Here is a 27985-nt window from a genome sequence, read left to right as displayed (position 1 = left end):
GAGGGCAGCGCGCGTTGCCTAACTCGCGGCTGTCACCGCCACTGCAGCGGGACCCGCCGGCCGGGCGCTGCGGGACGGGCGGGCGGCCGCCGGCAGGAGGCGCCGAGCCCGGCGGCTGCCGCTGCAGGCACAGCCCGGGGCCACCGCGCCGAGCCCGGGCGGGAGTGGCCCCGCGCAGGCAGGGAGCGGCGCCGCGCACTCCAGCCCGGCGGGCACCTCGGGGGCGGGCGCGGGGCGCTGCCTTCTCGTCCCGGCCGCTCTGACAAGCGCCCGGGGGGCCGGGGACAGGGCTGCCTGGCGCGGGGTGGGTGCAGACGCGGGCACTGGGCTCGCGAGAGGTCCCGGGCGTCGCGATGAACATCGTGGTGGAGTTCTTCGTGGTCACTTTCAAAGTGCTCTGGGCGTTCGTGCTGGCTGCGGCGCGCTGGCTGGTGCGGCCCAAGGAGAAGAGCGTGGCGGGCCAGGTGTGCCTCATCACGGGGGCCGGCAGCGGCCTGGGCCGTCTCTTCGCGCTCGAGTTCGCCCGGCGCCGGGCGCTGCTCGTGCTCTGGGACATCAACACGCAGAGCAACGAGGAGACGGCGGGCATGGTGCGCCACATCTACCGCGACCTGGAGGCGGCCGACGCCGCCGCGCTACAAGGTAACTCGGACCCGCGCCCGAGCATTGTTGGGTCAAGCCTGTCCCCACCCCGCGCCCCACCCCGGAAGGCCCCCAAACCCCACTGCCATGGTCAGCCCCGCTCTCGAGGAAAAGAACACCCCACCCGTCTTCTAGAAGGCAAGTGGAATTTGCTCTCTGATAAAGGAGCATGATCACCTCTCTGTGTGGAAGGGCAAAGTGTGCCAAAGCCAGTCCTAACGGAGGTCCTGTCTCTGGGGATGACTGTGGGGGTTCCTAAGCCCTCCAAGAGTAGGGAAGACAGAGAGAACTTGTTACCACAGGTTTGGATCCCAAAGAAATGTCTCACTCCCGACTTGCAAGCGGTGCGATGAGAAACTGAAGTGTCTTTGGGAAGTTGTTCTCAGACTCGACTGAAGCATGTGTCTGTGTTACCGTGGTCCGAACCGCTTAGGCTAGGGCAGTACTGATGATTTCAGGATAACTTTAGCCGGGGTAAATAATTACATTGTTTCGCCAGCTTTAGTTACATTCTCTGAGCTTGATGGAGACATGCCCGGCCTCTTAAGAGAAAGCACTTGAAGGATTTAAGCTTTATTGTAAACTTTTTCCATGTTTTTGGTCACCCCAGGAAATCTGTATTTCTGTATACTTATTAACTAACCTGAATCTGAGGCCAAAAAAAAAAAAAAAAAAACAATGCAGAGTCCATAACCAATAATAAGTATTGGCCCAGGAAATTTGATAATGGCTCTTGCTTTTTGACAAATTTTTCATTTCCAGTGAAAACACTGAACTATGGAGAATATTGACTTGGGTACCATTTCTCCCCTACACTGATCATTTGTCACCAAACTTACTGGCACCTGCCTTTTGGATTTAAGGTTGAAAATGTTCAATTTTCGGTGGTAGTATGGAGGGGTAGCAAATAACAGATTTTTGTGCTCTCTGCCCAAACCTAAAAGATAAGGGTATTCATTTTCCAGGGAAGAGATTTTGGTTTTTAAATCATTTGAGTCCATATGTGGTAAGATTGGATATTTACCTGTAAACTTGATTTGTGAGGGTACTTCTTAGGGGATTCAGCCACCCCTGTTAGAACAAGTGACCTTGTTCATGAGAAACTTTAGATTCATTTCTTGGCTTTGGATGAATTCAGATTATTAATTATAGTTTTGATTTGTGAGCCTTGAAGTGAGTTTCCATTTTGAGGGTGCTCTACTAAAGATTAAGAGCTGTTTCAGGCCACTGTTTCCCAAAAAAAAAGAGGACTGTGTAGTGTGTGTGTTATTCTCTGGGCTGAGATCAGTTCTTTGCAGGTGTCTTTAGCTCTAGCAAGCTGATCCCATGTGGTCTACTTGCGTTGGACTTGTCACAATTACATGACTTTCCCCTAAGCAAAGTTATCCAGTAAATTGCTGTAATTCCCAAAGACTTTTAGGGGAGGAAGGCAGCTGTAAGTTCAGTCATTGGCAAGCCTTACAGTGTTAGAAATTTGAAACTCACTGTAGTATTTTGGTTTTGTGTGATCTTTGTCCTATTGATTGCCATGTGACTCACTTTGTGCACTCCCTTCTCTGTTCCGTTTTTCTCCTCATCTGGACTTCTGAGGACAGCTGGAAATGGTGAGGAAGAAATTCTGCCCCACTGTAACTTGCAGGTTTTTACCTACACCTGTGATGTGGGGAAGAGGGAGAATGTCTACCTGACCGCTGAAAGGGTCCGCAAGGAGGTTGGCGAGGTCTCGGTCCTGGTCAATAATGCTGGCGTGGTCTCTGGGCATCACCTTCTGGAATGTCCTGATGAGCTCATTGAGAGAACCATGATGGTCAATTGCCATGCACACTTCTGGGTAAATATAAACATCCTTGTTTTTATTGCTGGGCCCTCCTCAATGAGAAGGTTGGGAAGGGGAGAGATTTCAGTGCCAGCCTGAAAGCCACCTGCACTCTTTCACCACAAGGTCTCCTAATTAGCTATTCCCCCATGGTGAATTACAGTGTATGCTGGTTACTATTAAATAGTTGTTTTCTTTTGTACTCCCCCCCACTTCCCCCAATTCAGAATTTCTTGAGGGGGGTAGAGGATTGAACATTTTGAACTAGTTTGAAAGATTGCCATAAAAATAACAAGAGGGAGCATAAAACCCTGGGTTTGTTTATTTTACTTTCTGTTGAGTTTATAAAACATTGGTTGTTCTTATGAATTCCTAAAGTCAGGGTTTAGGCTTCCAAATTACCACTCAGCCACATTTTGGAAAGTGCTAAAGATTCTGAGATCAGCATTTGTGGTCCACTGGGAGTGGTCAGGCCACCCTGGCAGTCACTTAACATCCTCTGACCATCCCCAGGGTCCATGGCATTGTCCAGTTGAGGACACCTCAGGACTTTCTCAGGTTAGAAGGTGCTTCTCAAATGAGAACAGAAGTCACCGTGACAGGACCACAGAGAGGGAAAGGAATGCTGGGAGACCTGACGAGCTGGGGGTTTAAGAACGCCAGCTTCTGCCTATCAGCGTGACTGTCGCATCTGGGTAGTGGGGGCGCTTCTGCTGCTTTAGGGGCACAGAAACCCTAGTTTTTCAGCTGAACTTATCTTCAATAAAGGTAGGTGTGAAGCTGTCTGCTATAACTCTGTACACTGTTGACACACTCTATGCTTTTCTTGCTTATATTTACTTTTGTAGGCAGGTAGGATCCAATGAGAAAGGGGTAAGGAGATAGGATTTTACTTTTTTTTTTCCATAGGCGGATTAGCCTTCTGACAGAACACAACAAAGAACTGTTTCTCCTAAATAGGTCACATTAAACCTCATTAATTTTTTAGCAAATGCTTAAAAACTTAATCTGGCTTTAGAAGTACTTACTCAAATGTTGCTCCTTGAACATCAAACCTTTGATCTTGGAGGAAGGTAATTTTAATGTTTTATTTTAAACATGAGCCTTATTTCATTCATTTCCAAACCTCTAGAAATGAACATTCAAATGACCTGAGCCAATTCATATCTGTGTTTTAAATGAGTGAGGAGATCACTAAATACAGTTCAGGGGAATTTAAGCGTGCCTTTGTATGTGCATGCACGTAGGTGTGTGTTGTATGCATTGGGGGTGGGGAATGGAATTAAAGTCTTTGCTGTTACTGGGTCCACAAAAACAGGCAGCAAGTGTCAAAGAGGCAGGTTAAATGAGTAAAGGCCAGTCCAACTGAACAAAGTTGGCAGTGGAATTTATCAAAAATTTTGTGTGTGTGTAATTCTGAGTCAAATAAACAACCACCATTTGAAATAAAAGACATAGATAAATTGCAGGTGGAATGTAGTTTTCATATTTAAAAAATAATAAGGATGAAGCTGCCATAGAAACTCCAGTTTATTTCAGTTGACTTGTCAGCCTGAAACAGATACAGAGCTATCAGGAGGTTAGTTATGAACCACAGACGCTGGGATTGTCTTTTTCCCCCAATAACCTTTGACTGAGTTAATGCAAGACTTTCTAACTGTAAAGTTTTACCTACACCAAGTACTCTGAAGTTTAGCTGTCTTGCCTGCTTTCTCTGTATGATTATTTTGCTGAATTGTAAAATTTCAAATGTAACCGAAGTTCTTAAAGAAACCTCGTACAATCTGCAGTTAAATATTTATAACAGGAAAACAGCTCCAGAAAGACATCTGATAAAATGAGTGCTAGAATGTGGTAAGCCCAGAAAATCCATAGCCTTAGCTTTGAAAAACACATAAATTGATATACTGTACTTCTAACAATAGGCTACTTTCTAACATAAGAAGAAAAATCTAATGAAATCCCTAACAGAAAATTATTCTGGAACTGAATCTGTGTACCAAGGAGGAACATACCACCTTCCTTGAGTCCTCACTGTACTTTGAGATGTTGCTTAACCACACAATTTAGGGAGTTCTTGGAAGCCTTGACAGAATGATGTCACTTCATATTAAAATATGGGAGGCTCCTGAATTCTCCAGCTGTTTTTCCCCTAAGCATCTAAACCTAAGAATTTATTTTCAATATTGAGTCACAAAATTCATTTTAGAGTTGGAATTTCTGACTTTTTGCTGAGATTTACAAACCTTTTGAGAAGTTCAGATTTAGCAACAAAAATTTAAAGGACAATTTACTGTAATTTTTACAGGGATTTTTAAATTTTTAATTTTTTTTTTTTTTGCAGGGGTTAAATAGTGTTCTAAGAGCCACCTGAATTCAGCTTCCCTTCTAGTAGTCCTCTTAGGTGAAAATGTTGGTAGTAACTTTTCAAAGATATGTTGACATTGGCATGTGCTGTTTCCCTTCCAGAAAAAATAATGAGTATGTCTTTTTACTGTATCTGGGTGGGGAAAAGAAGTTGTCCCATATATTTTAAAAAGTAGATCAGCTGAGCAAAGACTTGTTCAGTCATTTGAACAGATCGTCTTGAGCCAGATGTCTAAGTAGCAGTTAATGTCTGTTTTCATAAAATAACAAATAGTATGTTGACCCTGACTCAGAGTTAAAGTCACATACAGTGAAATAGAAAACCATGTGGACTTCCAGTGAAAAGCTGTGGGTACTCTCACTTCCAAACCATTCCTAATACAATTCCCCCTACCTGGAACACCCTCCTCCTCTATTCCATGTGCCTTTTAAAGCCTAGCTCAAGTTCTCAATATAACTTCCCTCCCACTCCTTCCCTCCCACTCCAGCCCTTCTGGCCTTTTTGGGTATTAGCGCTGCAACGATCCACAGAGACATTCTTGTCCAACCCTTTGTTTTCCAATGAACCTGTGGTTAAATGACTTGTCTAAGGTTTTTCTTTTCTTTCCATTAATTTCTCCAAGCATTTGTTGTCATTCCCATCCTTTGGTGCATAGTATATGCTCTGTGGTATAACTTTTCATGCAGTGTGCCTTGCCTCCCAAAGTGGATGGCAAGCTGTCTGAAGGCAGTTTGTTATACACATCTGTTTGTTTTCCTGTGCCTGAAACAGAACTTTATTCTTAAGTCACTCAATATTTGATAATGATAGACTTCTGCTTAAATATTTAGAAGATTATCTATTCAGGGAACAGTCATATGGGTCTGTGTTCTGAAGTTTTAAAAGGTAAGCATTATGTTGGACTAACTCAAGCCATGTAAGATTGTTATCTTAAAATGGGGCTGGCTCACATTTGTTATTGTTTGTATCTTCTGCTTTCCTATATAATTTTTCCATTCTTCCTGCCCCATCTGTGTTCTCATTTTTACCCTGCTCTTTGAGGGGAGGCTAGCCACTTTGAGAAGGCTGGTATACCAATTTGAATCAAGCTCCAATTGAGTGCGGAGCAGCAATTCATGCTTCCCAGTGACCAGTCTTCAAGGAGAGGACCCCTACAGCAATTCTTTCCTTCTTAGCCAGGTATAATTTTTATATACTTTGGAAGCCTTTACAGTGCCTGGCATAATTCTATACAGCCTTCAAGTCTGCTATGACTTCTTCCAGTGCTGTTCTATCACCAGCAGCTCTCCCAGAAACCTTTTCTTGGTCACTAGTCAAGAAGTAATAGATTTAGGGTAGGTTCTAGTCAGCATAATCTGCTGTGAAGTACTCCCAGTTAGGACAAGACCATGCAGAATGAATGCAATATCATGCACTGCAACTCTAGTGTAGGAATTGTTCATGTAAGCTCTCTCTGTATCTTAGTGAGATGCAAAAACTTGAAAATACCTCTCTCTGTTCTGCTTTGAAATATGGAAAGTTGGCCTTCATGTAAACCCATGTTTCCTCCAAAATATTAATATTGTTTCACGTGTTATTTTTTAAAGATTCTACTCCCTCAGTAGAATCTTGTCATTTCTAAAAATCAAAGTTTATCTGTAGTTTTTTTTTTTTTTGACCAAAGAGCTACATTTCGTTTTTTATATGTGAGCAGCAAATTGATCCCTGATTAACCAAAAGGGGGATGCAAAAGCATTTAACTCCAGGCCTTTTATGTTCCAAAGAAATTTTGCATGGTAAAGGACTAAATCTGTCAAGTAGCTAGTCGGTAATTTACTTCTATTGATATGGTAGTCAGACAAGATAATTGGTAGTTAATTAATAGACCACTTAACTTAAAAGGTTTCACAGTTTTAAAATACTAATTACTGAATTAGGCATTTATCTATATCCAAATGTCTAAAGTCTATTTAGTTAAAATCCATCCAGGAAAAGTGAAAGCCCACCAGCTAGATCTGAGTAATGTAGCACTTAAAGACATTAGTGCTACGGTTGTACCTAATATCTCATGAATGGTCCCTAATCATTAATGTTTAAGTTCTTATGTGATTTACTGGTTTTTAATCTCACATACTGTATTCCTCTGTTCTCTGGTTTCAGAAACCTAGTTTTGTTCAAGGTCTCTTGGATTTAGAATTTTTAAAAAATCATTTCTACAGTATTCATATAAAATCATTTGGCCAATATTTCCTCCTCCATACCATAATATTAAGAATTGTGCAAGTAAGTATTTTATAGAGAATATTGCTTCCCTGCCTCATGATAGCTACTAAAAACTTGGAATTCATGGCCTAAAAGTCTGCACTAGAACTGGTTTCTGTTGTTAAACGTCGTATGTATAAAAATATTTGAGCTTTAGAAATACATTTTGTATGTTGAATGAGTTGTACATTGACATGGGATAAGCATACTTTATCTTATTAATTCTTGTGGTCACAGTTGAAAATGGAGTAAAACATCTCTTTTGATAGCAACTACTTAGATGCCTGGGACTGTATACATATATATACACAAAATGGGATCACATGTTCTCTGAACTTTGGGTTTCTATATTTGATATATTACATGTTGGGCCCAAATCTATTAGAAAACAAAATCTATGACATTATATGGTGTCATTGTACATAACTAGTGTAAGCAGGGAACCAAATGCTACATAATATAAAAAAACTTCCCAGCATCTTTGATTTATGTTCTAATCTGTGTCTGTCTCAGTTGTTTAGAAAATACTGCTATGTAACCGATGTCATAATTTCTAAGCTAAATGAAAAAGTAACACCAAGCAGCTTCGTCTTTCTAAAAATGAGACCCTTTGACCATCTCCTTGACACTCAAGTGCTTTAGCTTCCATGATAAGCCCATTTTCTCCTGCTTCTCTTTCTGCCTTCGCAGTCTTCTTAACCTCCCCACCTGTGAATTGTAGTGAATCTTTAGTATTGCGTGCTTGGACCTCTTTTTACTGTGCACCTTTATCTAGCTGGATAATCTATTTACTGCAGTGGCTTCAACTGTGATTTCGAGGATAGTTCCCAAGTTCACACAACTGTCTTGGCTGTTTCACACATTCCCTAAAATCTACATGTCTCAAATCTGAACTCACTCCTTTTTGCCCCCTTTTGCATCCCCTGGTGCGGCCAGTCACCAGGCTTGGAAACACCAGCATTATTTTCACCTCTCCATCTTGCACACATTCAGGGGTCGCCAAATCCTGACTGTTCTCTTGCCACCGTGTGCTCCGACTGATGCCCTCCTTTCCAATCCCATTTCTTGTGTGTGCCTCCGTCACCTCATGCCTGTACTCTTGAAAGAGCCTCTGAAATTCTTTGTTCCATTCTTTGCCCTCCAACTTAGGGTTATCTAAGCAGACTTGAATTTGTTATATGACTGCTTAAAACCCTTGCATGACCATATTGCTCACAGCGTGAAGTCCAGGCTCATTAGCATGGCATCCTGGGCCTTCCAAAGCTGATTTCCACCTGCCTTCCCAGCTCAGCACCTATTACGTCCCGTGGTATACTCCACACTCCAGCCGGGCAGACGCCTCACTGTGCCCTCAGAGAGCCCTGCACACTCATGCCTCAAACAAGAGCCTCTGTCTGACTGTCCTGCCATTTGAATTCTGTTTTACTGGGAGACAATAGAAGTTGAATAGTTTAGACAAAATGTATCACTACTCCTGAGAAAGAAAAACACAAATTCAAAATATATTCACGTTGACTTAGTAATATTATATATTAAGGTGGCAGTCTCTGTAGAATAGTCATCAAATTCTTGGCTCAGGGAATGGCCTTTTTTTGGTTTGATCATGGAGCGAGTTGTGTTATTTATCTTGATTCCTTGAACCAAAGTCGATGTTTGGTCTTTTTCTCCCTCGTTATTTCTACCTCCGGAGCTTTAGCCATTATCTGCCCAAATAGAAATTAATCTATAGGACATGTCAAAGTGGATGCGTTCTAATGGTAACACTGATTGAATAGCTTTCTCAAAGAGACTGGCTGCAGAGTGCCAGCAGAGTCCTCAGCCCTTCATTGCAGGGCTGGGTCTCTGGGTCCCAGAGAGGAGCTACAAGCCCTATGGTTAAATGCATAACTGTTCACATTCTGTCAATTTATTCTCTTCCCTTAAATTTGTTTTTACTCTGATCATTTTTCAGATCTTCAAGATCTTTGGCAAATTCCAGTGAATTGATTTTAGTATTAATAACTTGAATGTATCTAAGCCATGGCAATCTGAGAAAATTCCTTTCAAGGAATTTAATAACCTCACTTGAGAGTTAGAAGAATTTTAAGTAGGAAACCCCTTTATATTTAAGGTTTTTCTTGAGTTAAGGAATATTAATAGCAAATTCATCTAAAATTTCTGCTTTAGTTCTTTCAGAAACTAAAATTAAGCCTGTTTCAATTTTGATAAATAGCCCATTTGCCTCAGTCTAATTCAGATATCTGTCTATATGGGTAAAAGTATAGATGACGTGCTTTATTTACTTGCCCGATAATAAGTAGAAAGGACGTGACTATGGTGCAGTTACAGCCACCGGACCTGGAAGTCTCTTCCAGCCTGTAAATCCTAAATACCTGGTATGTTTTTGAACCCCAAACTGTACTATGCTGAAGTTCCACTAGGGGGTGTACTGGCAGGGTGGATTTATATCTTATTTCCTACACATACAACCAGTATTTTCCTAAGAGAAAGGGCCTTTTGTAACTAATCTTTGAAGTATGACAAATCTAATAGTCCTTAAGAAATAGGGAATTGTTCCCTGCCTCAGCTGAATGGGTTAAGTCCAATGTTTTGAGCCTGTAACTCCAGGGATCAGATTAAAATGTGTTAATCTTTCTTATCTCAGAAGTTAGTATAGCAGTTAGCTATAAGAACTAACTCCTTCTAGATTATATCAACTGACCTAGAAGCCCCTTTCAGGCTGAGACCCCATCTGAGCATAATTGGAAGATAACTCAGAAGAGTTCTTTCCAGGTAGGTAAAGCATACTTTAATGGGGCAGCCTCAGAAACTTCCCTGTATCATGACTTAACGCTGTTAAGATGCCATTGTTCAGAATATAGGTTGGCAGAGCATGGCCTCAGGATATAATCATGTTTACCTTGACATACTTGGCTGGCCAATTTCTGTCACCTGGATCCCTGGGTTTATACAGGCTCATGCCATCTCCATGCTGGAGGGATGCAAGGGGCATCTTTTCATCAGAAGGAACGCTAACATGAGCTTTTCTAGCATGGCGTATTCTTGAATTTTTTCTTCTTTTTTAATTTATTTGTCAATTCTCTTACAACTCAAGTTCACACCTGTCAGGGACCATTTTCTTAAATGCTCTGAAATTAAACTTAAGTGAACCACAGGGGAAAAAAAATGAATATCCTCTCATAATGATCATAAAACTTTCAACACTGCAGCAAATGCTGCTAGAATATTTAACAAGTAAGGGTAATTACTGCTGCAACCTTGAGTGCTGTCAAATTAGCCCCTTACAGTGACAAGCCACTTACAATGAATTCACATTTGGAAACAAAATATTACTTGGTCTGTGAAACTTTCAAAGATCACACAAAAATGTGTGAAAAGTAGCAACGGTGTTAACATTGTGTTTTTTGGTTTGGGGAAACCGCAAGTGTTTGTCTCTTATTTGCTGCTTGCATAAAATGTGAATTTCTTGCCTTTCCTCCAAATAGCTTAGTACTGGAATTTTTGAATATTAACATGGTTCAGCTTCTTAGTGTTATTCTAAACAATGGGGCTCGAAATAACACTTCCCAAATCAGTGTAACTAGGAAAATATTTGTAGTGTAACTTATGTAAACACATGGGTATTTTGAGGACAAGTGAAACTTAAAAAATCAAAGCCCGGAATTTTCCCACCTGCATATTGTAATTAACATACTGCCCCCTACTGATTTCTTAAGGATTTTTAAACAGAGTAGTTCTACAATCTCTTGGGAAAGAGAAACCATGTAAGGTGTAATTATTTTTAAATAATTCTGTACCAACTTGTAGTATTTTTATGTGTGCTGGACCCTTCAAACGTTGTAATTTTTATATTTATAATAGTCATTTTCTGCTCTCAGTAAAACAGGTCTGAAGAAAAGGATTAGGAAAGAGGTGTTATTGCAAAGTGTTTTGTTGTTGTTTTCCAGCATCAGCTAGAACTCTGGATGAAAGGGATGAGGCACCTGAGGCAACTGCTTCGCAATATGTTTTTGAGACTTCTTTTTGTGGCCAGATACTGAGTTTTAACCGGAAGTATGGTCTGGCACCGCGTGGAGGGAAGGGAGGACAGGGAGCCATACATAGTAAGAATCAGCAATTGCAGGAACTTGAGGCAACAACCTAACCAAAAATAGATAGCACTTATAACCAAAATAGCCTATAAATGTATGCTTAATGAGCCTTGTGTACATTTACTTAACTTTTATATAGCACTTAAATTTACAAAGCCTTTTCATAAACACTGTACTCTCATTTGAGCCTCATAGTGACTGTGAATTAAGTAGAATCATTATCTCCATGTTTATGGATGAGGAAACAAACCAAGAGAGGTTGTGGGACTTCCCTAAGGTCTCCACCAGGGAAGGAAGGCCCTAGGATGGAGACCCTCAGTCTGGGACTCCAGGTTAGAGCCTGTACAAATACTTATTTGGGCTACATGTTCAAAGCTCCTGCTACAGTAGATTTTCCTGTGAGTCACTTGGGTTTTTGCCCTGTGGTATAATGTAAGAATGAATCTTCAAGTGTTGGGGGTTTTTTTTATTAGCATAGTTAGTTTAGTAATAACTGATTAACCCTTGTTTAATATCCCCAGAAAGTTTGCTCTATAAATTAGACAATCATGTAAAATTCTAGCCTGAAGAACCAATACTACACTAGAATTTTTTTTACCAAAGCCCAACTCATGTGTGTCTATGCCTTTTCTGTAATTTTCCGTGGTCTATATTTGAGGTAGTTATTTCCTTGGAAACAGTGTAGTACATCCTTGGTCACCAAGCCTCCTCTCTTCTCTTCCTTGTTGCATGTCAGCATTGAAAATCTAGACACAGAAAAGTAGTGATTGAAAAGGGCTCTTCTATAAGGACTGACCAAAGTTCTATAAATACTTAGTACCAAAATTTCAGTAACAGTATGGTTTTACTTTATTTTGTTTTATTAGCTTATCTCCTGGAAAATGTAAAACCTTTATTCTGTTATATAATAATCTTATGGGATCAGAATTCCAGATAGCTCCACAAGCTTTGCCTTTGAAACATTAATCATGGATTTTCAAAATTGTGCAGCTTTGGCTGGCTGATAACGTGTCCAAACTTATGGCCCAAACATCTGATTTCTAAAGGGGTAATTTTTTCCCAAGTGGAGTTTCCTCACAGGCTTACCAAAGCATAAAAGCCTCTATGGTTCACTAGTCCAAGGTGAGGTTGGAAAGTGAAAGAAGTAAATTGCTGAGGGGCTAACAGGGTCTACATTCCCTGTCTTGAAAGCTAAGCCTTCAAAGCCTCTCTGGATGAGGGGAAAGGATTTTGAAGTCTTTTAGGTCTCTTTCTGAGAGCTTGTTCTAATGGGGCTTGAGGGCTTGCTAGTGCTAAAAATGGATCCAAGGCAAATAGACATACAGTCAGTCCACAACTCCCACAGTCATCCACTCAAAGCACTGGGGGCTCCTGGTGCTGATTCGAGGTAGTCTTTACTGGATCAATGTTGGGCATTGGGGGGCACTGGGAACGGGGGGGGGGGGGGGTGGGTAGAAATTGGTCTGCCTGTTTTACTGAATTTCTAGGAGAAATTGGTCTGAAGCCACTTGAGGTTTGGAGTAGACAGATTCCCCAGGCTGGCTCTAGAACCACGTTCTTGTCCTATGGCCTGGAGCACCAGCACGAGCAGCACCTGGGTGCCTGTTAGAAAGGCTGCTCCCAGGCTGTTTCCAGAACTACTGAGTCAGACTGTGCATTTGATTCAGATCCCAGGCAATTCTTATGCACATCCAAGGTGGAGATGGAACTGCTCTTCAATGCTTGTTTTTCTTCCCACTTTCTCAATGGTCCACCCTCCCCACCCTCCTTTTTTTTTTCTCCTGAGCTAACCAGCCTTTTAGGAATCTAGGGAAATGTCAGACCATGCACTCTGGGGCCCACCCTGGTCTGGGTTTTTTTTTTGTTTTTTGTTTTCATTTGGATTCAGGTCCAGTGTCTAAAAAGATGAGTCCAGGTGCTCTTTACCTCACTCTTCCTCTTGGTTGCTATGCCCAGGATGGAGTTTCCACAGCCATAAGCATCGTGACAGGAAGTCGGGGCCAGGTGGTGAAGAACTGTGTTCTTCCTGCCCAGGATCAGAATGGCTGTCTGGAATTAATTTGCAGGAGAGCAAGGACCTTGCCTGTCTCGTGCGTCCCTCCTAACTTCTAACCTGGTGCCTGGCATGGTGTCAGCAGTCGGTATTGTTAGATAACGGAAGGAATGGTGTCTCACGCATACTTGCGGTACTTAATGGGAAGTTTTCTTTTTTTAGTTCTCACAATTTAGTAATAACATTTGGGGTGGTTTAGCCAGAGTTGTGATTGATAAATGATTAGTGCTATCCTCTATTACACTTTAATATTGTTCTTCCACGAGGTAACTAGAATATACCATACTGGCTGTTGGATAATATTGTCCTCAGGAGTTTGACACCAGCCTGGGTGACATAGCCAGACCCCATTTCTGCAAAAAATTTGAAAATTAGACATGGTGGGATGTGTCTGTAGTCCTAGCTACTTGGGAGGCTAAGATGGGAGAATCACTTGAGCCCACAATCTCAAGGCTGCAGTGAGCTATGATTGTGCCTCTGTACTCCAGCCTGGGTGACAGAATGAGACCCTGTCTCTAATTTAAAAAAAAAAAATTATTGTCCTTCAAAGATATTTCTTAATTTAGTAGTGGAGTGGTGGTTTGAGGTGTAGAAACTAAAAATGGTGAAGTTTTGAGCCCATTTTTTTTTTTTTTTTTTTTTCCAGCCCCAAACAAATTTCAAACCAAGGAAAATGTCATTACAGTGTGAGAATTAGAGCTTAGGAGAAAATCATCACTGGAGTATATGGAACTTGCTTTGCTAATGTACACGTTCCTTCTAGAGAGTGGTTCTCTTGAGGGCCGTTTTGCCCCAGGAGCCATTGGCAACACCTGAACACATTTTGCTTGTTAGACTGGTGGAGCTGCCACTGGCATGTAGTGGAGAGAGGCCAGAGATGCTGCTTAAATATCCTGCACTGCATAGTCAGTCCCCACAACATAAAATTACCCCCCAAACGGTAACGGTGCTGAGATTGAGAAACTGTTCTGGAACACTGAAGTTCTCAAACTTGGCTATGACTGGAATCACCTGGGGAACCTTGCCTGTTGTTGCCCGATTCTCTCCCTTGGAGATTCTGGTATAATTGGTCTGGGATGTGCCCTGGACAGCAGGAGGAAAAGCTCCCTGAGTGATTCTACCCTGTAGCAAAGTTTGAGAGTACTGATTTATAGAAAAGTTGGCTTCTATAACCCTTACATTTCTTTAAGAGGTTCCCAAAAATTTATTTTTGTTTTTTTAACAATGTCTACCTCAACACTTGTATATATTGAATGAATTCTAAGTTGTTATAGTGCATGCTTAAGAATAAAGTTGTCAGATGTGACCTTTTGATTATGTTTGTCCTTCGTTTATGTAAAGATTTTAATATTTTTAAAAGACTCGACAGTAAACAAACTAGAAAGCAGGGAGGAATTTGAACTATTTACCCTTATGCATTACAAGGGTTGATGATCCTGGGGACAGTGGGAGCTGTGCTGGTGACCAGGGCATAGGGGTCCTGCCGCTTCAGACAGCCAGCAGTGGCTGCACTCGCATGTATGTGTTTACGCCTCATGGAGGTGGTTACTGGTCACTAGAGCAGAACCGAAGCCTCTGCCCTTTGGAATATCTGTCTTTATTAGAGTTTCTGAGATGCAATTTGAGTTTGGGGCAAAGCAAAGGGATTAATGACAGGCTGTTGTTTGGCAGGCGATTTGGCTGCAATTTTGTGGGTTATTTTCATTATTCCATAAAGTTATTAAATAGGGGGAGGGGCCTGAGCCTGAGGGAAGTCATAGAACAGTCCTTTGATCATTCAGGGCCCAGTCAGAGGAAAGATCAGGGAAAACAGCGCTTCAGAAACAGCATTCATCATTTAGCACATTGAGTTTCCATGGACCCAAGTAAAACACAGAGGAACGATTACTGTTTCACACGGATAATTTGTAATTTTTTTAATAGATAAGAGGCATGAATTCAAGTTATATTATGTTAAAAGGCACAGACATGATTACATATAAATGTTTAATGAGTAGATATTTTTACTGATCACCAGATGCTGGCAACTGCGCTAATGGAGTTGATAGCTTATTGAGTCATTTACGAGTCTTAGGCAAGTGTTCCAACTTGTATTTTGAATGTGTGGTAGGAATGGAAGAAAGAATTATTGAATATAAATCGTAACATATTTGAGCTAAAAAAAAATCCTTGGCAATTTCCTCTTTTTGTTTCACAAATGAGTTCAATCAAGATTCAGAGAGGTCAAGTAACAAAAGGAAGGTTAAGTAATTGGCAGTCAGGACCATGTGGGTTTCTGAATTCCAAAGACCAGTGTACTTCCCAGACAAATTGAGTTTTAAGTCACCTTGTTTCTGGTATTTCTAAATAGCGAGCCCTAAAATGCAAGGGAATGTTGATATCTGAGTTGCTGCCTCGGGATAGATTCAGCCCATTCTTTAACAGTGGGAAGACAAGTTAATGAAGCATTTATTTTTGCTGAATAACTAATGGTGTCATCATTTAGGTGTTCATTTGAAAAGCCTAGCTCTTTTATTAGCTTCTTGGTTGCAGGGCAACTGTAGGAAAAGTCTTGTGCATGTGTGTTAAGTATTAACTACTGATGCTGTTCAAATGTTAAACTAATCCCTGTAGCCTCACAATAATAAATGTTTTTAAAAGGATGGCAGATTTAACATTGGCACAAATTTGACTATTACATATTCTCTAGTCTCTTGTCTATATCTAAAAGAGAATGTTTTGTCTCAATCTGATAGAAATTAAGATAAACATTTTGTTAAGTCTGCAAGAGTGGTTCCAGGTTTAAGTATCTTGGGGCTCGGTTGCACAATTGGTCAGGAGACCTTTCTGTCTCTGCAAACATACCCAAAGAGGATAAGTAAAAAAAAAAAAAAAAAAGAAAGAAAGAAAGAAAGGGCTATTATGCAACTACATGAATGCCAGAATTTCTGCTGTCAACTGCAACTAGAATATTTAAAGTCAATATATTGATAGCAAATATAGATTTAGGCTTTACTTCCTGATTAAAAATAATTTTGTAATGAAGATTGGTTTTTTAAATAATACTTTCTATGGTCAAAGTAAAATTTCTAAAGTTTGGCCAGTGTATTTATTAAGCAGATACCTTTAAATCTACAGAAATAAGAGTACTTATTTAGCCATGTGTTCTTTACCCAGGTTAGCTAGTCACCATTTTAAATCTTTGAACACATTAATGATTTATCCTATTAACCTCTTTAACACAGTTCTCTATATGTCCAGCACCTTCAAAAGTTTGTACTGTTGAATCATAGTTTTCCGGGAGCAGTGACTGAGTTCTCAGAGAAGAGTGCCACCAGATGTCATTTCAGCCTTGTAAATAAGCAGGAGAATGTTCCTTTGTGATTTTGATAAAGATAAGTTGCTGGCAGCAGCACAGGCAGAGCACTGGAGGAAAGCTGTTCACCCATGGGAAGCATTTCCAGTCACGTTCTTTGTTCAGTGGAGTCTCGACTGTGTTCTCTTCATTTTTCAAATTGTATATAATGCTATTACCTGGAGATTCTGAAAACCCTTAAATGTTAGAAAACTGTACTCTATATATAGGTGCTGGTGGTGTTAATCTTTTCTCCACCGTAATATAATTTATGGTCCCCTTTGAAAATGAATACTACCCTGTTTCTTAGATGTTCAAATAAGAGATAAACACTTCAAAACAATTCTTTTAAAAGATGGCTTTTCTTGAATTGATCGCAGGAGAGTCACCTAAATGCACAAAGATACAGTACGAGGCCTTCTCCTACTGTGAGAGATTAACTTTGCTTTTCCCTTAGTGTCCATGAACCTAGAATTGCTTACAAATATGGAAAACACATTCTGAGTGTTTTACCTGCACCTTTAAAATGTCATCAATCTAGAAATTTCGAAAGTCAGACTTTGCCGGATACCACATTTCTTCACATTCTCTTTTGTTTAACTTTAGGCTAATTTGTCCTGACACTGCAGCTGCAGGCTCTGCACCACACAGTCTGTCATTAAGAGCACCAAGAATGATCTGGAGGGTCGGAACTGTTGGAAGTTAATTTGGCGTAAACCTAACTTTCAAAGATCTCTTGAGCTATGACATTTCGTGTCTATGTGCAGTCACTTACACATCTGTTTTAAGAAGTTCTTGCTTATATTATAAATGTGACCTTTACAGTTATCTTTCAAAGTGCCCAGTGCTTTGAAGAAGAACCCTGAGGAGCTTTGGAGATATTAGACTTGTTAAGCATGTTTCATAGGAATGTCAGTGTCCATTGAAGGTCCGCCCTTTTTTTTCTTTTTAATCACATAGCTATCAGCTGGTAACACTTTATGGTATTGGAACCTTGTGATAAAATTAATCATGGTAATCAAAGTTCTAGCTCCACACTTAGCAGCCAGAGTCAGCTACTAAGAGTTTCTCTTTTGCAGACAAGAAAATCCCAAAGGTCCTTCCAACTTTAAATTCTGTAAACCCTCCCAGTCCAAATATTGGTGACTGACTTTGAGGCCCCCTAGATCAAGGTCAACCATATTTTCCTGATGAATAACTAGATATTCTCTGTTTTTTAGACATCGGAATAAAAGGACCTAGCTATAGCGTACAATTCTCCGACTTAGGTTTAGCATCTAGAAAGCCTTACCAACCACCATGGGCACCAGCTAACTCTGGAGACTGATCAAATGTACTGCCTTTAGAGATCCCTTTACTAGTTGGTAACTCCTAATCTAGAAAAATCCATCCTTTTAGTTGATCTCATACAGGAGTCCTGTTGGCCAGTGAATTATCTGTCCCTTTCAGATCCAGCCGTGGCAACACACACGCAAATTTATACCTAAGCCATTTTGGGTGTGCGTTTCAGATTTGCCCTTTATATTCTCCTAATGACTCTTTGAGACAAAGTTAAAGATTATGAACCTTAGCTTGAACTGACTGGTGTCATGGCAACTAGCACTTCACCTTTTGCTGGTCCCCACCTCATACATGCTACAATATTTGTGCACATTAATAATTCATTGCAAAGTGCCAGATCTCTTTGTGCTGTCAGGCTGTGTCAAGGACGGAATATGCTGTGCTATCTCAGATGTCATCTACCAGACTGTTGAGGGCAAGAGTAATTAGAAAGGAAAACTAGTCAGGTTACTTGGGAAAATTCCTGAAAATACAGTGCTTTCTAGTCACCCATCTATAGCATTTTTCTTGCAAAGTAAGGAATAGAATTAGTGTTGATCAAAGTTTATTTAATAATTCGCCCCAGACAAAAGGCAGGAGTTTGGTTGTGGAAATAACGCACAAGCAGTAATTGCTCGCCTCTGTTCAAGCAGCAAAGGAAATGATTAACAGCCTTGGTGCTCAGTCTCATGTACTGTGCTCCAGCAGGAACCTGAGCACAGGCTTAAAAGAAACCTGAGCAGTCCTGATGTGGGTGCTCTCCCGGGCTTGCCTCTGCCCGGCAGCGTAGGGTAGGAGCTGAGTACGTTTGTGACGCAAGCTTTGGAAAACAGCAGTGTGAATTCCAAGGCTGACTGTGGCCTTGGATAGCTTACCTCACCTGCAGTCTCCTCAACAGCTTGTGTGTTGTGATGTTAGTAGTTGTTGTTGTAATTGTAGTACTACCTACAATTGGGGAGCCTTTTTAAATAAAGAATGTAGGTCTTTGCCTTGAGATGTAGAAAACGCAAAGGTATATTGGACTTCATTTATACAGAAGGCCAAATTTGTCCCTGATTAAGCAAAGAAATCACACCTTTTAAGTTTTAAACTGAACGTTGACCCACCGTGCTTTAAAAAAAAAAAAATAGCGAGCTTCATATTTAAACAAACAAGTATCACACTTTACCAGCTAATTAAAGTTGAAACATATTTTTCGGAAAAATATGTTTATAACCCACAATTGGAAAAGACTTTAGTCACATAGCCATATTTGGATTCTTTGGTTTCTCTTTTTCTTTTTTGTTTTCTTCTTTCCCTTAAATACAAAACCAGTAGCTTGATTCCTCTCCAAATAACTTTGGAGTTGCAGGGAGGTCCCACCTGGGAGAAACAGGCCCAAATTTCATTTTTTAGAACATACAGCCATAGTAACCTGCATTTGTGAAGGACAAACTACAACTGTTTTGGATTTAATGCACTGATTTAACCCAATTAAATTCTGGTGAGTATAAATTCTTCTTAGAGACCAGAATGAGACTAGCTCTTCATTGCATGGCTGTAACACAGTATCTGCATGTAAGAGATGTTCAAGAATTACTTGTTGAATGGATAAGTTAATACCAAGACTAATTTCAGGGGAGAGGGGAGGGAAGATTAATCAGTTTCAGAACCTCACAACAAATTAAACTTAAAAAACAATTGGAAACTTGTTAATCTTCTATCGCCTACCTTTATGTGGCGCTAGGGATCTGGATTAGTCATTTAGCACCTGCAGGCAAGACCATAGCGCGTGAATCCGGGACAGTCATTGGAGCCAGCCCTCTCTGCTGTCTGAGTTCCTAGTCAGAGCCAGCCACCGGCTAAGTTAGGGTGGACACTGGCCACGTGAGCAGACATGGTCGTGGAGCCCAGTCTGTCAGGCACCAAGTAGCAGATTCTTACTGGTATTTTATATTGCATGTAACTTCTTAGGATTTGATATTACTAAGTCCTTATGTTTAGCTATATGCAGAAATTTTAAAACAGATAAATGAACTCTTCATAGTAAATTTATCCCTTTCTTCCAAGAGTAGACAAACTTTTAATACCTAGAAATGATCTCTGGTTAATATATAAGCTTCTTTATGATGTTGCTTTATTTCAATTCTGTAATATAATGGCCATAAATTACAGAGCCTAAAGTTGAACCCATAATGACGTGAAGTACCAGTTCTTGACTTTTTTGGGTATTGGGCAGACCAAAATAATAATTATTATCATAATTACCCTAACGATTCCTGTTTACTACTACAAAGAAATACAATCAAGCTGAAACGTGTATCTCTTACCTCGGCAGTGTGCTGGGGCAATGCAGTCATGAGAAGTGAGTTCACTTGCTCACTTCTGCAATGCCTGTCACTGGGTAGTGATTCTCCCTTGATGTTTGGAAGACTGACCTGGGTCTTCCAGCTTAGTCTGGGACAGCCACACAAATAAGTTAAGGTGAATGATAGGTACTGACTATATGTCTTAGAGAAATATAGACAAAGTCAGGCTGGCCTAGAATAATATTAGATAAAGGCCCAACATCTTAAGTACCTTCAATAAAGAATTATTGGGAGACTGCGGTGACAAATTAATATGAAGCACTTTGAAAAGCATAAAAGACTATATAAATACGTGGTTAATCTTACAGTTTGTTTTCTATAGGAAGGGCTTGGGGGTAGTTGTTAGGGAAGTATTTGTGGGTAAAAATGCATGGGTGAGAATACGCATGACACAGGTACCAACGAGGAGACTCAGACACATGGGATGTGAGTTGGGGGCAGAGATGCTGCATGATGACCCAGGAGACAGACTGGGGAAGACCTTGGGATATCTCACAAAGATCCCTCTGACAAGTGTATGCATCATGGATTGGAGCAGGGAAGAACTTCAGAATTAATGGAATCACTGTTTTTGACCTTGTACGTGTAAAAGTTATAACAACTTAGATATTCATGCAAAAGCTCAGTAATACCTTAGCCAGGAAATCCTGTGAGAAGGGAATGTACCTCTTCCTTAAGTCTGCTGTGTAGTGTTGCTTTTTTTTTTTTTTAACTTCATAAATCATGGGAAACTGCTGGCAGTAGGATGTAACTCAACAGTAGACAGATTGCTCTTTGCTGCTTTCTTTTAAGAAGCAGATTATAAAACTGTTGGGAGCCTGGAAGAGTAGTTAATAGATCATCTGAAGCAATTTGAAGTAATTTTTTTTATACAGGCTTGCATTTGGGAGGCAAGAGAGCTAGAGGGGAAAGAGTTTAGTGAGTAAGAAATCAGTACTGCCCTGAAACATGTGCGACACACGCTGCTACACGGAGTGGCCATCACCTGCGTCCATGGGAGAGCCACTGCAGCGAACCCCACGGTGGACAGAGTTCGCATTATGACACAGTCTTCATTAAAATGATTGTGTGCTTTCACCTTGTTTTTTACATCCTAAAATACTTTGCCTCTTGCTAGTACACTTTGTGAATAAACCTTTGGATGCTGGAGCATGCTGCTGGAATATTCTGTCATGGGTCTGTTACTATATAGACATAGTTATAAGGCAAACATCAATATTAATCCAAGGCACCTTTCCGTAGGTAGGCTGGAGGCCTCTCACCGTGAGATAGCTGTGCTGAAGTGTCATGAGCATTAAAGGACTCTGGCTTAGGACTAGTTTAGATTAGCAGATAACTGTCACTTGAAAGGTGATTAAGAGCCTTCTCCTAATGGCTTTCTTTTCATCTCTGGACATTGTCCCCAAAAGCTCTTGTGTTACAGTCTTTTTGGTTATGGCTGTTATAATAGGCCTGCATGCCAATGATACAATGCTAAGTCAACCAGACCCTTAAAGGATCTTCTCGTTTTGATAAGTGTAAAATATTTATATATGCATTGGGAAATGTAATAACATTATGTGGGTAAAAATTTGTTTTGTGATCTTGGGTTGGGTTTTAGATGAAACTCCTGATGTCGGTTCTAAAGCTTGAATCTTACTTTTCTTTCAGACCACTAAGGCTTTTCTTCCTACGATGCTGGAGATTAATCATGGTCATATTGTGACAGTTGCAAGTTCCTTGGGATTGTTCAGTACTGCTGGAGTTGAGGTTTGTCTGATATAAAGCATTTCCTAGATTTAATCCAGTTATCTAGTGTTGAATACACCTGAAACCTAAGGAGAGTACCTGCTGAGCGTGTATTCGTGAAAGCGCTCTGCCTGTACTTTGTGTATAGGATGTTCCATAGTAGCCCAGGGCCAGCTGTTGAGATGGAATTCTCCCTCTCCTGCTATAAAATCACTTAGACTAGTTCGACAAAGCAGCAGTAGCAAGAGAAGTAGGTGGGCCAGTCCTCAGAATGACATATTCATTAGCAGCTTTGCTTGATGGTGATGGGAGGCACAGGGTAAAGAACGGAACCATGGAGGGCCATGGCGGTGCTGCAGGGGACAGATAAATGAAGCTGAAGGTTCACCTTCTGTTTTGGTCAACTTGCCAAAACTGAGCTATCTCGGATTAGCTCATGATATGTAGTGGTTATGGCCGATGTCAGGTGTTCTGCATTGTAAGTTTGCAGAACTGGGTTTCATCAAACCCTGCCCTTCGCTATATGCAAATTAGAAACCATGTGTGTATATATCATTCTGTGCTGTTTGTCCTACGGGTGTCTGTAAAACATCACTCCATGCAAACATGCAAAAGGACACAGACTAGGTAGCTTCTATTATACATTCAAGGGATTTATATTTACCTTCCTAAATTTAAAGTTGGGTCGTGGGCAAGAACTTTCTCTCTATATTGTGTACCTTTAGGTTAAGTTCTAGTTTAAGTTTATAAGGTATGGTTATCATTTTTATTTTACCTTTGCCCTAAAAAGAAAGTCAGATCATAACAATTTACAACCCAAGCTAGACTTGCCTTTGTTCTTCATGCATTAATTTAAACAAACTGGTTTTTCAGTCTCCTTTACTGAACAAGAGACCATTTGTAAATTTTCCAGACACTTCAAAGTGAACCTCTCTCCATTTTTAACTTCAGCTTGTTAGCTTTCATAGAATCCTTTGTGGTAACTTCCCCCAAAGTAATATGATATTTAGTTGATGTGGCAAAAAGTGTTCATCTGTTTCTGCAGTTGCTTTGAAAATATTATTTCTGCACTGAACCACATCAGATACCTGTCTTTTAAAATGGTTTCCTTTTCTTTGCTTAGTCACCTGTAACCTTTTGTATCAAACGTCTAACCAAAGTAATAGGACCAGGGAAGCTTCAATTTGGTCAGGGATTTGGGCGTATACTTAGTATTTCTGTTCTCTCCCCCACCTCCCACCTTAGGATTACTGCGCCAGTAAATTTGGAGTTGTGGGTTTTCATGAATCCCTGAGCCATGAGCTAAAGGCTGCTGAAAAAGATGGAATTAAAACAACCTTGGTTTGCCCTTACCTTGTAGACACTGGCATGTTCAGAGGCTGCCGAATCAGGTCAGTGAGAACCTATCTTATTACTGATAAAAAGAGTGATACTGGGAGAATGTGTGGAATTGGATCCTCAAACATAGTCGGCCTTGCATTTTAACTGTCATTTGACAGTTAATCTGTGGTTTTCACTGGTCAAGGTCTGTAAAATTGGTATACAAGATTGGCAAGTGAGGGACTGGTGCCACACCAATATTAATTTGCAGAAATGGATCTAGACACATCAGATAGGAAATGGCTTCTCTACAAGGAGAAAACATAAATACCCATTATTTTCTTAGAAGCTACATCTTTAAGGGGTATTTCATTTCTTTAGTCTTAGTGTTGGTAAAGAAAGGCTCCAGAAGAAAATTCCTTCATGTGACTTTGGTTGAATGTGAAGCAATGTCACTGTCACAGAAGAGTAACGTGCCCCTCTTCTAAAAAGACTGCTGACTATTACACTGCAGATTTGGAAACTTCCTTTTTGCAACAAGTGTATATAGCTAGATTGATTCTGACAGAATGAGAAGAACCATTTAGATTTACTAAAAAATAAAATACCCACCCACGTAGAAAGGAGGCACATGGTATGAATGTCAAGTTCTATCTGACTTGAGCTCAGCAGAATAAACAAAACCATGAATCATTAAGAGGATACTTGTGAAGACATGCTTGCTTTGAGATGTTTGCTTGGGTGAATTTGAAAGGCAAAGGAAGATAACCAAACCAGTTCCCTGTTAGTTGGGGACCATTCTTCACACATACTGAACTGAACAAGCAGCAGTGAGTAGGTGGAAGGTGATTTGAGTCATTTCAATCTCAGGCTGACTCCCAGTCTGACCTGGGAAGTGGACTCTAGCTCTGCCTCTTATCCTACCCGCGTGCATGTGTGTGTGTGTGTGTGTGTGTGTGTGTGATGTGTGTGTGTGTGTGTGCTGGTTTGTTTTGGTGTTTTCCGTCTTATGTACTTAGGAACCAGTTGCTAAGGAGCTGTTTCCTATGTAGCATAGCAGCAAGTACAGGTGTCCAAAGCTGCGGTGGGACAATGAAGACTATGTTACTATGTTATTTCAACGTGTAACTTAATGAAGTAAGCTGAAAATGGGATGTCTATGTGCCCTTCATTTCAGAGCCCCCTTGAGAATATACCTTAGCTTTTCCTATTCAGGCATCCTGGAAAGTGTATAGCTGACTTTCATTTCACTCAGAAAGGTTATGCCAGTGTTTACACACCCTCATTTTAACTATAACTAATACTAAAAGCTTGGCATCTTGTTAGGTTTAGTCTTTGCTATGCCAAACACCCTCTCCTTTTTCTATTGAGAGCAAAAATTGGAAAAATAATTTGAAATAACATTTTAAGACATCTTAAAAACATGACTTTCTCACTTTACAGAAAAGCAGACCGATTTTGCTTTTTGTTTTTCCTAGCTTGTCTTCCACACTATGCCAATAAAATGTGTTCATAGTAGGAAAATTTGAAAAATACAGAAAAGCACCATGGAGAAAACAGAATGTACCCAAAATCCTATCACACAGATAACATCACTGTAAATGTTTTGATATGTATCTCCAATCTTCCCTATTGTTTAAATTCTTAATTTCATTTTTGAATGTATAACTTTAAGGAAAGAAATTGAGCCTTTTCTACCACCCCTGAAGCCCGATTACTGTGTGAAGCAGGCCATGAAGGCCATCCTCACTGACCAGCCCATGATCTGCACCCCCCGCCTCATGTACATCGTGACCTTCATGAAGAGGTAACTTGGCGGGGTTCCCTCGTTGCTTGAGTCTTTCTGTGCCTGTCCAAGGTCTAAGTTAACACGAGTCTCCGAGTTTGCTAACAGCTGTGACTCTCCTTTTCCAGCATCCTCCCTTTCGAAGCAGTTGTGTGCATGTATCGATTCCTAGGAGCGGACAAGTGTATGTATCCCTTTATTGCTCAAAGAAAACAAGCCACAAACAATAATGAAGCAAAAAATGGAATCTAAGAATCTTTTTGTATGGAATATCCTTTCTACCAGAAGACGATCAAGATGTTTCAGTCCAATTCACATCAGCATTACTGACATTCTATGGATTCTAACCCTTGCTGATTTTTTTTAATCAACTTTTCAAAAAAAAAATAAAGTGTAAATTAACTGACTAGAGTACTTGGAAAATGTGATCAGTAAAAGTGAGCTTAGGTTGTTGCCAACAGGGTCCTTTCAGACAGAACCCTAAAACCAGTCAAATCTTTAGATAAGCACTGTGTGACATCTTCAGGCTACCATTATTTTTTTAATGAGCAGAAAGTCTAGAAATGATAACGACGATGTGTTTCATCTATGTGATTTTTTTCAGAATTCCCATAGAGCTTATTCATTCTTGTCATTAAATTAGCCAGTTGACATCCTTGCATCTTCAAGGACTGATAGTGCTGTATTTTCTAATGTTTTCTAAGTTTTAGTTTTGCAAAGCCTATGTGGTTTTTTCATGGTGTTGTATGTTCAGCTCTTTTAAAAAGGAATTTTGAAATCTCCATCAATTTGAAGCAAATGATGTCTGAGTGTTACAGTAAAGATGATCAGGTCTCTTTCTTAAAGTCATAATGACGAAAGTATTAGCTGAATTTTTAAATTTATCTCTGAAATACTTCATGAAGTGTCTGGAGACCTAGTTATCCAAAAAGGTATCGTACATTTTCTACCTATGAATTTTGCTGCATACAGAAAGTGCCCTTTCCTCAGGAAGTTGCTATGTTTCATTTCCTTGGATGGACTCTTATCTAGACTACATAGCAGCTCTGCAAAGAAGCAGTTTCTAAAAATGGGAACTTCTACATTAAAAAGTCCCCATTTTTGTGCCAACTATGATTAGTGAGGGGGAAAAATCTTATTCTATGGAATATGTATGGAAGGGTGTAAAGATTCTTTTGGAAGGTTTATTCACATTGTAGAACAGCAAATGACATTTTTACAGTATTTTTTTGTAAAGCAAACTATTTTGTGCCTTGAATTTGGTATATGTGTATTAGTGAAACATTGTAAAAGTGAACTTCTACCTCTGTATCTAAATGTATACCATCCACTTGTAAATTCCTATAAACTATTATGTGATTGCTTTTTTTTAGACTGTCTTGTTTAAATAGTGACCAATGTTTAAGGCTATTAAAATAAGCCAACTTTTACTAATTGGGAAGTTTTATAAAGGACTGATTAAATTTTAAAAATTAACTTACATGCAACTGACTGTGTGATTATTAGTTATCAGCAGTGTTGTGAGGGAAATCGTTGTGTTCTTTTTTTGTCATACCCACCTTAAAGAAAATTGAATGGGATTGTGTTGGGGTGCAGATATTAACAACCCAGGGTACCATTCAGTCAAATAGCCAATGTTACCATCTACCCAGGTTAGATACTGTATTAAAGGCTTGTTTACACTAAAAGTGGGAAAACAGAATCACACTATGTGTGTGTTTATTTCACTACACTGCAGATGAAATCTGCACTATATCCACATATAAGAAAGGTCTTGGCTGGCTGCTGGTGTTTCCAACACGGCACAAGTCTAATTAAGGAAGAGCTTCATTGTATGTTTGAATTTCTCTTTATGAAAGATAATCAAACCTCAAGGCCATTATAACAATGGAGGCACTGGCTGCCTCTTAATTTTCAATTATGGACCTAAATAAGTACTTTGAAGTGGTCTCATAGCAATGTGGGTTGGGGACAGATATTTTCAGAGGTTAGCCCGGTCTGCTTCCCAGCTAGCCTGGAGCACACTCAAACAATCCTAGATAAATCTGTTCTACTTTAACGACCCATTCATCAACCTTAAACCTAAGGAAAGTCTTCTTTACACTTAATTTTATTCTTGTGTGTTGTAACTTAAACCTATTTCTGTTTTTGTTTGTTATTGCCCTTATAAGATTGTCCATCTCCAAGTTCAATAAACCTAATTCATTTAACGTTTTTTGTAGAAGTCTTTCATTGCCATGTCCCAGCCCAGTTTAATTACTTCTGTGGCTCTCCCTTGGATGTCGTCCAAATTCTCTTTCTCATCTTCAGCTGTGGAATTTGGAAAGGGACACAGTTAGTACAAGTTTAGAATTATGGGATTCCTACACGTTGTATTTCTTCATCCCAGGACCATATTCTTAGTTAATGCTACATTGTTGATTGTGTGTGTGTGGTGGTGTTTTTTTCTAAACTCGAAGTCTCTTCTAGTCAAGTCTGCATACTTGTGTTAATCACTTACGTGATTGCCAAGGTTACTTTTCTGACTGGTCTTTTATCTACATCTGCCGCCTTCCCCACCTTAACATCAATGCTGACTTTGAATATGTTCTCTTTTCTGTCATCTGGCCCATTCATGCGGCTGTTCAGTGCCACTGGGCTCCAGGCTGTCCCCCTGGGGAGCACCACTTCTGCCCCCCAGCTAGTACTGGCCTCTCCCTCTCTCTAACCTTTCAACCAGTTTAATGATAATCATATTGAGTGGGACGCAGGAATCGAAAGTTTTGAAGCTAGCAAAGATAAATTCCAACTATTGTTTTCCCCTTGATCTACCAGGTCTGCTGCTCTGTCACAAAAGATTAGCTTAGCTTCACAGGGTTGAACTACAGAAAGCCAGGCGAGTGTGTGTGTGTGTGTGTGTGTGTGTGTGTTTTCTAAGTATCCTATTTCCTTGAAAGGT

At 40.2% G+C, this 27985-nt stretch overlaps 1 protein-coding gene across 1 annotated transcript; it reads left to right on the top strand.

The window, feature by feature from the left end:
• The first annotated feature begins 35 nt into the window (after positions 1-35).
• On the top strand, positions 36-27232 carry RDH10 (retinol dehydrogenase 10). Its single transcript, XM_069465524.1, has 6 exons — positions 36-642; positions 2238-2473; positions 21864-21962; positions 23187-23332; positions 24937-25068; positions 25176-27232. Exons 1-6 carry the CDS (start codon positions 354-356, stop codon positions 25297-25299), a joined length of 1026 nt encoding a protein of 341 aa, XP_069321625.1. The 5' UTR covers positions 36-353; the 3' UTR covers positions 25300-27232.
• Positions 27233-27985: the final 753 nt, after the last annotated feature.

The sequence above is a fragment of the Eulemur rufifrons genome, chromosome 3 (assembly GCF_041146395.1).
Source record: "Eulemur rufifrons isolate Redbay chromosome 3, OSU_ERuf_1, whole genome shotgun sequence".
NCBI lineage: Eukaryota > Metazoa > Chordata > Mammalia > Primates > Lemuridae > Eulemur > Eulemur rufifrons.
This window is presented reverse-complemented; position numbering and strand designations above follow the sequence as displayed.